The sequence below is a fragment of the Ceratotherium simum genome, chromosome 35 (genome assembly GCF_057802395.1).
Source record: "Ceratotherium simum simum isolate JZ-2026a chromosome 35, ASM5780239v1, whole genome shotgun sequence".
Taxonomy (NCBI): Eukaryota; Metazoa; Chordata; class Mammalia; order Perissodactyla; family Rhinocerotidae; genus Ceratotherium; species Ceratotherium simum.
Window position 1 is genome coordinate 18,948,239 of NC_141934.1, and position 11,308 is coordinate 18,959,546.

General features: G+C 40.2%; 1 protein-coding gene across 5 annotated transcripts in view; it reads left to right on the forward strand.

The window, feature by feature from the left end:
- The window catches only part of MED13L (mediator complex subunit 13L), a 297,270-nt gene extending 287,848 nt beyond the window's left edge, over nucleotides 1-9,422 (forward strand). For all 5 annotated transcript variants that reach the window (XM_087424160.1, XM_087424161.1, XM_014787081.2 and 2 more), the window contains exons 28-31: nucleotides 475-632; nucleotides 3,056-3,217; nucleotides 5,424-5,536; nucleotides 6,582-9,422. In XM_087424160.1, the coding sequence (XP_087280286.1) occupies nucleotides 475-632; nucleotides 3,056-3,217; nucleotides 5,424-5,536; nucleotides 6,582-6,714 (566 nt within the window). In that variant the 3' untranslated portion in view covers nucleotides 6,715-9,422. The remainder of the gene's footprint in view (nucleotides 1-474; nucleotides 633-3,055; nucleotides 3,218-5,423; nucleotides 5,537-6,581) is intronic.
- Nucleotides 9,423-11,308: the final 1,886 nt, after the last annotated feature.

Sequence of the window (11,308 nt, forward strand, 5' to 3'; positions counted from 1 at the left end):
TTGTGCTGTGATCTGCTGTTGGAATAGGCCTGCAGTTTCAGTGAGGTCCACGCCGATTAACATGCATTACTTCAGCTCCAGTATTTTAGATGCTAATTGGATGCATAGATGGAGTCTGCTGTTTTCTTGGATGGTGTCAATTTTAACCTCGTTTAATAATTAAATTGCTTCTTTAGCTGTTTTGCCATCTTTTTATGTGCCTTTGGAGGCTATACAAAGTGTTGGAGTTTTAATTTATGTTCTTTATTTCTCCATTCTGTTAATACTTCACATTAGGAGATCATTGGAGAGAGTACAAAATGAAAGAATACTTTGCAGAAAGAGCACCTTGCATCCAGTAGGCATGCATTAAATCTTACTAAGTTGTTAACAACACATGTCTCTAACAGTCACAGGTGAACAAAAGAATATGTCGGTTAAGTTGAGGATATGGATTATTTTTTTAATTTTGTGCTTGTTTTCCCTCCCCTCTAGATGATATGTTTGTTGACCTTCCATTCCCAGATGATATGGACAATGATATTGGTATATTAATGACTGGGAACCTCCATTCCTCTCCCAACTCCTCCCCAGTCCCCTCCCCAGGCTCTCCTTCTGGAATTGGCGTGGGCTCTCACTTCCAGCATAGTCGGGTAAGGATGATCTGAAGTAGGTTGGTGAAAACCAGCTCAGCCTGCAGGAATAATCCTCTAGAAGTGTCATCAGCTTTTTACTACATGCACCTTTCTTCTCGTTAGTCTTGGTCCCTGGTACGAGAGAAATAAGCGTGGGAAAGCAACTTGGTAGTTGTTCCATTTTGACTAATGGCAGGAATTTGGGAGAAATGTATTATTATTCCTGATGAATGTGTTTTATCAGAAGCATAGTCCTATTATAACTGCAAGAGTTTTGTGCAATTATTGTTTTCTTAGCAAAAATTAGTTTTTGGTTGCCTGTTGCTTCCCAGTTATTTTTTATTTTTTGCCAAAATAGTGGCTTTTCAGAGGCTAGTTCAGCAGCGCTGCTTACGTAACGTGCAGAGGACCTGGGTTACTTGAGGAACACATTGTTGGTGGCTGATTATTCTGAGAGGAGCCTGCCTGTTCTTGGTTCCTGCCGTGGTGCCTGTATTTGTGCAGACCCGATCTTCTCTATAGCCAGCCTGCAGGAGTGCCAAGAGTCTGCAGGAGGTTGGTTTTGGAGAAGTGTCCAGATTAATGCCAGGGTGTTAAGGAAAAAAACCAGAGCTTACAACTAGTTTCATCTTTAAATATCCCAGGGATTTTGGAGGTGGATTAACAGAAGATTGAAGAGTTAAATGTTCTGCCGTAGTTTGTGTTAACTTCCTTTAAAAGCTGGATGATTCACGCCTTATCACTGTATTATACTTCTTATTTAAAATGTTATGAGATTGAGGGGTTAAGACACAGAAAAATAGCTACGTCTAATATCTTAAACTGGACGAGGGTAACCCTGCTCACACTCCTTTAGACACAAAGATGTACTTAGAGGACTCAGGTTTCTGTTAGGTGGGACTTTTATTGCCAGCCCTGAGTTCACTGAAGGACAGTCAAGAGAAGGAAGATTTAAAACTTTAGTCGGTGAGCAGATGAACAGGGAAGGGCAACTCAATAGACTGCTCTCATGTTAACTGCCGGCCCCCCATTTCCTCATCTGGAAGGAAGAGATTTTAAGTGTCTTTATTTCCTCCACAGTCATTTGCCAGTTCATGACAGTTTATTGGTTCATTGGAGATTGTTGTGACAGGAACCCAGAGCACAGGTTTTACACTGGGTAGTTTTAATCAGGATTAATGAATTCTGGAGGCAAATAGTGTAGCAGCTAAGAATGTGTGCCCTGAAGTTTGATAAATCCAGCTCTGAGTGACAGCAGTACGGCTTACTAGCATTGTGACCTTGGACAAGCTTACTTCACCTTTCATAGCCTTAGTTACCGTATCTGTGAAATGGAAATAATAGCAACTACCTCCCGGTATTGGTTGTTGTAATTCAGTTTATCCATTAACAAAGAACTGGTAATTGAAGTGGAATGTTAGTTTTGTAAGAAACAGAGGTGGGCTGCATTTTCTCCCTTTGTTGGAGCCTCAAGCCTTCAAGTCGTTAATTGCATGTCACAGTTTAAACAGCGCTGTTCTGAAGCTGGTCATGTGGCCTCTTTCAGTCTTGAGCACCTGCAGCCAGGTGACCCGGGAGAGGCTTTCAGCATTTCCTCTTTCTGAACCATTAAACATTCTTTGACATCCAATTAAGACATTATAACAGGGGAAAGAACTTGTTCAAGGTTGCAGTAATTTTTATTTTTTAACCATCTCAGAATAACCGTCTCTCAACTTGATGTAGTGGTTGAGGATTTTTTTTTCCCTCAAAACAGAAGGCTTTTGAAAACAAACAGATTACTTATTATTGCTTGCATAAAAGATACATTTTCAACTCTTGAAGCTAGCTAAAAGAATCAAAGATGAGGAAAATGTCAATTGCAGAAAGGCTCTTATTAAGGGGATTACTGCCTATTAATATAATTAATAAGGCTTCCTCACGAGCAGATCTTACCCTGCTGGCAGGCCAGGAATATGAGTGCCGTGCACATACTGGTGAAGCGTGTTACATTGTCCTAGTCAGTGTGGGTGACAGTAGACGGGCAAGTGTGCCCATGTGTTTGTGGCTGGTTGCTGGTGAAAGAGCACAAGAGTGTGGTGGTATCCTCGGCTGTCCGGGGTTCCACTCTTTCCACTTTTAGTTTGTTACCTAATGGCACCACAGAACAGGTTTTACATTCTGCAGAAAAGAAACCAGAGAAAATAAATCTGTACGTACTTGCCTACTGTTGTTAGTTTTGTTGGTACCTTCTGCCTGAGCCGTAGTCTTCATCAGATATCTGTGTGTGCAGCAGACAGTGCCTCTCTTACCGTTCTCCATCCCCTGGTGTTTTTGTGTGCATGCTGCCAGACAGGGAATTAGTTGCTACGGTGTACAGGGTGACTTGATAAAAAGTTGATTTTCAAAGCGTTGTTTGAAGTGATAAATGCTGATCATGCTTTTGGGACTTTGTTTTTCAGAGCCAGGGCGAGCGTCTTCTTTCTAGAGAAGCGCCTGAGGAGCTGAAGCAGCAGCCTCTGGCCCTTGGATATTTTGTGTCAACTGCCAAAGCGGAGAATCTCCCCCAGTGGTTCTGGTCCTCGTGTCCCCAGGCTCAGAACCAGTGCCCCCTCTTCCTAAAGGTTGGTTTAGTGTCATGTTTGAAGTTTTGGGGGATGAGTGACATGCTTAAGTTCAATTTTGGTTAGAAATTTATGTCTTAGTCACCATAGTCTTATTCTGTTCCTTGTTTCTCTCACATCTACTTATAGTCTGAGGATATTTTAATTACAGTTGTAGGTGGAGAGTGGAATTTAGGAGAGGAACCCAAAACCATATCACAAATCAATGAATCACGTTACCCCAAGGAGGACACTTTGTGGGGCCCGAAGGGTACATCTAGGGTGGGCACATGGTTCTGTGTAACAGTCTTTCTCCAAGTCCCTATCACGTTGCCATAAGAGCCGGTGAGCCCGAGTGCAGATGATGATAACTAGCTGTCCTCTTCCCCCCGCCATGGGCTGTCAGTGTTCTTCATTAGAGTAGCACCAGAGTCAGCTACAGAATCCCATGTTTATGCTTGCTTCTGTCTGTCTATTCCTTGGAACCTTTTAATCCAAATTAAGGATTAAAAACAAAAAATTTCCCACTTCCAGTTTGGATGGAAGAACCTAGAATGAAATCCATTTCTCACCCACCGGTTGACATACTCTCTTGGCAGGTCTGAGGGGAGAAGGCCTTGGTTCTGGTGGGAAGGCCAGATACTACAACCCCACACATTTCCCTTTTGATGTAGCAATCCCACCTCTAGAAATCCATTCAAAAGATACTGGGGCAAAAACAGAAAATGACATATGTAAAAGATTAGAAACAACTGAAATGTCCATCAGTAAGGGACTGGTTGAATAAGCTCTAGTACATCCTTACAGTGGAGAATTAGTCACCCATAACAAAATGAGGAATATTTTTATATACTCATTCTGTGGCGTATAGATTACCATGGAGTAATCAGTAAGATACACACACACACCCACCCACCCACATATGTATACACATATCTACTTATATTTTCAGAAAGAAACAATGGAAGGTTAAACCAAAAACAATTGAAGCAATTTTCTTTTTCTAATGACTTTAACATATTATTATGAAATCAAAGAAGTTATGTAAAAACTCATGTAATCTTTATTTTGAATTAGAATTATCAGCATGAGGTTAGATTTATGTATTTATTTTTTAGATTTATTTTTTCCTCTCTATAAAAGTATACACATTTTTCAGCTCTGTGTACTGAAAAAGCTTAGCGGCCATGACAGCTTAGTAGCAATAAACACCTTAATTGCCACGATTGTTGTTCCTAAATACCATTTCTCGTTTAAAAGTTTACTGTTTAACATTCAAAGAGTTCTTTGAAGAAGTGACTGATTCCAGTTTTGAAGTAAGAAATACTCACGATGAACCTGGGCCATCTCGTCACACCTGAAAGCAGAGAAGTTACCTAAGATTATTAGGGCCCTATCAAAGAACCCAGGAGCCAATCTGGAGAGGTTTCCATTGCCCAGGGATGGGACAATTTGATCATCAAAAAGCATGATGACAGCAGTAGATTGCAACAAATCCATGAGTTCATAATTATACTGAAAACAAAACAATTATCAGTCACCTTTTGAAGCTGCTAGAGCAGCAACTCATTAATCTGAAAATTGAAAAATAAAGAGAGAAGATCAAGCATTTATATTCCCTCTCCTTTCCATATTATATTTCTTAGTTGTTTAATAAAGTAATCTGTGCTAAAACCACTAGATGAAAAATTGATGGAGAGCTTCCTAGTGGATGGAGCATGCTGGGACCTACTGAATCCAGTGATCAGTCCTATTACTTCATGGGAGACAGCAGACGTTAGGTGCCTTTTGATGTGATGCGATAAGAAGGGTGCAGCACCAGCTATGAAGTGTTCTTCCCCTCCACCTCCCACCAAAGAAAAGAATCTGGACCTAATTCAGCCTCTAGAACTAACTATTGATTCGTGGGAAACCAGAAAAGGACACCACCACCACAAGGCCGCAGTCAGCCATACCCAGTCTCTGAAGGCTGCTACAGATGAAGACCTGAAGAGGCACATCGTTTAGACATTTGCAGTTCATTTGCAAAGCTAGCTTTTTTTTCATCTCTAGGATGTGGGGTTATTTGGGATCACATTGGCATTACTGAGCAGTTTAAAGTTCATAGACTCATAGAAGCCCTGACTTCTAAGAGCGAGAGAGCATCTGCTCTGGCAGACATGGCCTGCCTCTTTTCTCCCCATGGTTAACTAGACCAGGAAGGTAACTATCTCTATTCTTTCGCCAGGCTTCGCTGCATCACCACATTTCTGTAGCACAGACGGATGAACTTCTCCCTGCCAGGAATTCTCAGCGGGTTCCACATCCTCTTGACTCCAAAACCACATCTGATGTTTTAAGGTAGATTCAGACCTGGTCAGCATAACAGTACAGTCTGAAATCATATTCCTTTGCACTTGTTTTTCCAAGGTGTCTTAACTGAAGTGTGGTATTCATGGAAGAGATGCTACTTTCTGTGCAGTGGAGCACTGTCTGATGAGCCAGTGAGAGCCACAGTCCCCCGATATGTGCATAGGACAGTGTAGCATGCTTTGTTAAATTAGATAGTTGTGTGCAAGCACAATGGCCCCTGCTTCCTGTTTAGAGGAGGCATTTCACGGTGATGAAAATAGGTCAGAATTAGAGGGTGAGTAGTTTGAAGACAGAGTCTGGAACTTAAGGCACTTGGCTTTGAAAACATTTTTTACCTTTTCTGACGTAGATTATATAAATAAAATTAACTAGAATATAAATTCCATAGTTGGGAAATACCTCCTAGAAGTGTGTACCAATTCTCTTGCACTTTAGCAGGCCGTAAATGTTCTTCATGTACCTTGAGAAAATATATACACGTTTTCTAATAATCAGATGATTGGGGAGTTGTAGTTAAGCAAGAAGCTGATCACCGTGGTTTTGGCTTCCAGGGCCTCTAGAGCAACACTGTCCAAAGGAAATACAATGTGAGCCACAATCTGATTGAAACTTTTCTAGTAGCCACATTAAAATAGTAAAAGGAGATCTGTGAAGTTAATTTTAGTAATAAATTTATCAATCAAAAAGATATCAAAATAATATCAAATATATCAAAAATAATCATTTCAACAGTAATCAGTATAAAAATATTTGTGAGCCATCTTACATGCTTTTTTTAATACTAAGTCTTTGAAGTCTGGTGCCTGTTTTATGCTTGCAGCATATCTGAATTCACTTGTGGCCAGTGGCTGCCATATTGGACAGTGCAGGTCTAGAAGCAAGGGGGAGCATGAGAAAAAGAACTACGGAAAAGAGCTGGGGGCAAGTGCAGGAATGACGTCAGGCCTTCTGCTGACGTCTGGAATGTTAGAATTTGCAGCCCAGCCTTGCCTCTACCGTGCCTCGTGCCTGATCTGTGTGTTCCCTCCGGCAGGTTTGTTTTGGAGCAGTACAACGCCCTGTCCTGGCTCACGTGCAACCCGGCCACCCAGGACCGTACCTCCTGCCTTCCCGTCCACTTTGTGGTGCTCACTCAGTTGTACAATGCCATCATGAATATACTTTAATTGGAAAAGCACTTGTTCTCTCTGGCTCAGTTCCTTCTCCCGCAACCTCAGTCCAAGGAACCTGCTACACTCTGCAAATACCCACATCCTCTTCTTGAGACCACTCTCCACAGTCCTGCACTGTGATTCCTTCTCAGCAGGCACATGTCATTTCTGCAGTGTTCGTTACTAGAGTGACTCATTGACACTTCTCTAATGGACCTGGAAACTTCCATAAGCAGTGACTTTCAGCCAGTGTTATGGTGTGTGCAGCCCCAAACCACTGGTCCACAGGAAGTTTTTTTTGTTGTTGGTTTTTAAGAGGGAAACAGAAGAGACGGTATCCTTTTGCACAAGAGTCTGTGTTTTCAGTCTCTGTTTAAAAATAAGGGCAGTTTAGCCCTTTGGATGAAATCCTCTAGTTATTGGTCTATGGCCTGTGGGTTACCTGAACTCCATAATCTGGGACTTTTTGACAGTAAGAACCAGCTCAAGTACGTGATTTCGTAATGGGGTTTCTGTCTCCCTAGTGCTCCCATCTAGGTTGGCGTGAGTGCTTTGGTTGACTTCATACCTGTGTGTAGATACAAAAGGTCTGGAGACATCTTCATTTTGTTTATTTATTTTAAGTTGTTTTGTCATATAGTTTTTGTGACTTACTTTTAATTTTTTTAATTCGCGAGGACCAGGTACAGTAGCTGAAACCCAACTCAGATCTACCATAGGATTCTTTGAGTACGTACCTCTGTCCTAGAAGCCGGAAAAGGAGTGGAAACAAACTGGGGAGACCATGCCTAAAAGTAATATATTTAAAACGACCCGGCAGTGGGTTTTGTTCAGAACAAACTGGGTAAACATTCTGCCATGTTCCTTATTAAAGTGGCCAGCGTTTCATGAAGGTTAACATTTTTATACAGAAGGCAGTCAAGCTCAACCCAGAGCCATGGAGGCAAGTACCTTAATTAGTTTTCTATAATCACAGTGGGAATATATTTTCTAGTGAATTCTTATTGAAAGCCAGGTCTCTCCTCTCATTAGATCAAAAGGGACTCATGTACATATCACAATCGAAAGTGTTTGCTCATAAAATCGGTTATAAATATGGTGAATTTTTTCTGGACCATAGGAATATTATTTCAAAGAAATATTACAACTTAACCATAAAATTAGTACTTGAAGTTGAGCCTCCGTGGTGGGACCTTTTTTAAAAAATGCCTTTTTAAAGCATTAATGGCTAATTGAAGTATTTTATGACTCCTCATTCTGGGCCCGAGAGGGTTGTCTCTAAGACTCCGTTTCTAACCCTTGCATTGCTGTGCGTGTCTGTCTGAGGGCAGTGGGCATGGGCTTGCCTCCCGTGAGCCGCTCTGATCAGGCTGTTGAGCTCTAGTCATCTGTGGAGAGAATCATGCAAATTTTAAAAGTTCTTCCAAGAGACTTCCATATCCTGGTTATTAACAAAAAAAGGAAAAATGTAATAACTGATATGATTTTGTAAAAGTATTTTTCTTGAAATAATCTAACGTTTAAAACATTATATTAAAAAAAAAGTTGTGTGGTGGGAATGTGAAATCAGAGAAATAACTTGTAAATGGGTAATTTTGTTCTCTGTGCCACCAATTGAAGGGGGGTTGACTTTCGCAATGTATAGGTTAAAAAAATCTGATATATCAAACCATTTGTATCTAATGTGTACAGTGTAAAATTGACTTTAAAAATATTGCAGTGCTATTTTTTCTTAATCAGAAAGGAAAAATTCTCAAGGCCTTTTGAAGAGCATAAGATGATGAAGATTGTAAACTTGTATAAAATTATCTTGGTGAGAAGACAAATTGTAAAGTAGATATTTGTAATCTTTTACCACTTTGGGGTTGCTTTTTTCCCAGAATTCATCAGAACTTTGAATTTTTTTTTAAAATGGGCTGTTTTTAATGCAGGGGCTTTTCTTCCCTAGAAACCCAATTCTAAGCAAAAAAAAAGATAAAAAAACCTACAAAAAACAAAAAACCCCTACAAAAATTAAAAAAAAAAAAAAGGCAGCAAAGGGTAGTTTTCATCTGGTGTCTTTTATTTAAGTTTTTTAAGTTAAGAAAAGCTGGTGACATATTTATACGTTTTTGTGCAAAAATAAATGAATGGCAATAGATTTTAAAAAATCTTATTATGTACTTCTGTGTGAAAAAGTCTGTATAATATTTCCCTTAAATATGCATTATTTTACTTGTGAGTTTTTTACTGAATTAATCTGAAATGTACAAGCCCTGGATTTGCTACAGAGTGAGAAGTTATTTTATTTTTTTTTATTTTTAATTTTGGAAATTCTGCAGAAATCAGAACTCTTCCCATGGTTTGAACTAAAAAGGGGAGATGGGGAGGGGACAGGGGTGGGGTTGCCCAGCATGCTCGTGTGTATATTTCAGAACCTTTTTTAAATGTAAAAGCTGTACATTTCTGGGAAGTTCTGAATTTCTTTTGTTTCCTTTTTTCCTTCAAGCATTTTGCAGTGAGCTTCTTTTATATATAGCAAACAATTTGAAAGAATACAAAAATATGTGAAGTTCATTTAAAAAACTACAGTATAGCGCTGGTACAGTACACTAAAAGACTTTGATAAAAAGAAACAATACTAAAAGGCCTCCATTTTAAATGTCATTCATATATACCTTGTGAATGAGAGCTATATACTTTTACACACTTTTTTAGAGGAATAAATTATTGAATTACTGAAACTTTGAGTGGCTTTTTTCCCCTCCTATCTTGCCTTTGTAATAAAAATGATGTATGCCTGTTCAAAAGGTGTATGTATTATGGATTGAACAATCCTTGACTAGGAGCCAGGCTCTCCCTTCCATGGTAAAATGGACATAGAATTTTACTGCCCTAATCACCCCATCCAACAGCTGTTCTCAGATGGTATTCTCATACTCCAAAGGACAAGTCACACCCGTGCGTGTGCACACACACACACACACAGCATTGAATTAGGATTCCTGTTGTTTAGTTCCTTAACTGTTACAGTAGGTCACATCTAACTGTGTCTCCCACCTCTAAGATTGCGGTCAATCCTAGAACAAACTGCAAGTCTGTCTTCCACTTCCTTTCTCTTCCCAGTCCCAGCCAGTTTCTTTTTGATGTTCCTTAGAAATAACAGACGTCTCTCTTTGCTGTTTTCCCGATTGACAGGCTGGGGACAGTAGTATGTCATCCAACATGCCCGAATACAAGCCAGGTGCTTGCTGACTGCCTGGCACCCACTATGTTGTTCTCTTCTCCTTGGGTCCATCCAGTAGGAAAAACCACATGCTCTTGGGACAGAATCTCTTGCTAAAATGGTAAACCCCAGGACTTGGCAGAGCTTACAGTCAAAATTTGAATAAATCAAAAGACCTTGCTTTTAGTCTTCCTCCATCTATTTAGAAATGTACATTGTACTGAATCTAACATCGTCTGAATCTAGAGATAAAACTGTGGAGACTACGCAGCCTCAGTTATTTCATCTGCAAATGATGGATGAGGGCAATGCTGTGAGAAATGCTTTGCAAACTGAAAAGCCGTGTCCACGTTATTACAGTTGTACTGTTGAAGAGGGCTGAGAACAGGGAGGCCACATGTTCAGTTAAAAGATAATACTGGTCTCTGTCTCATCCAGTCACTATTGCCTTCAGTATAGGTCACAGCACTGTTTGTAATGCTGCTTGCCAAAAGTATTATTAAAGAATCACACCCTTCCTAGATCCTGTGTAATCAGGTCAGTGTGATGGTTCCTATGTCCCTGTAATAATCAGAATTAGGTGGTATTTTGACAAGCATCCATTAGCTTAGATACTTTGCTCATACACTGGGTTGTACTTTATTCAATAATTAGTGAGTGTTGGTTTATTTGTACTAGGAACTTTGTTTTTATAACCACTACTAGCTGTACGAATTGGGCAACAGAAGCTAAGTCTCTGAGGTAGGAACAATTATTTATAGAATGCATTTAAACATTTTGCAAATTAGTTGTAGATAAATCTGACTTGGCACTCAGGAACCATCAGCCTCCAGCCATCTGCATTGCTCAGATTCTGCTTAACACTAGTTCACCCCTTCCAGCGATGCCGTAGCATAGTTTTATGTCCCTGCAATTCAGAAAGTCACGGGGCCAGGGATCTGTTCCCAACTGGTATCAAAGAGCGAATGAAAATGTTTATAGAAAGTGTAGTTTGGGGGCCCGCCCGGTGGTGTAGTGGTTAAGTTTGCACACTCCGCTTTAGCGGCCCAGGGTTCGCAGGTTTGGATCCCTGGCACGGACCTACGCACCGCTCATCAAGCCATGCTGTGGCGGCATCCCACGTGTAAAAAATAGAGGAAGATGGGCACAGATGTTAGCTCAGGGCCAGTCTTCTCACCAAGAAAAAAAACGTGTAGTTTGTCAGTAGAAGTTTTTAAAAGCAGATTTCTCATCAGACTTAAAGCCAAAGCATGAGCCACATGCTGAAAACAGTCTTTGCTACTTGTTTATACAACGAAAGCCATCGTATAAAGAAGGGTTCTTTCACTTCTGAATTCACCACACGCTGAAATCCTATCAAGATGTGATTTTAATGTATTACCATGTTATCTTGGTGTTAAATGA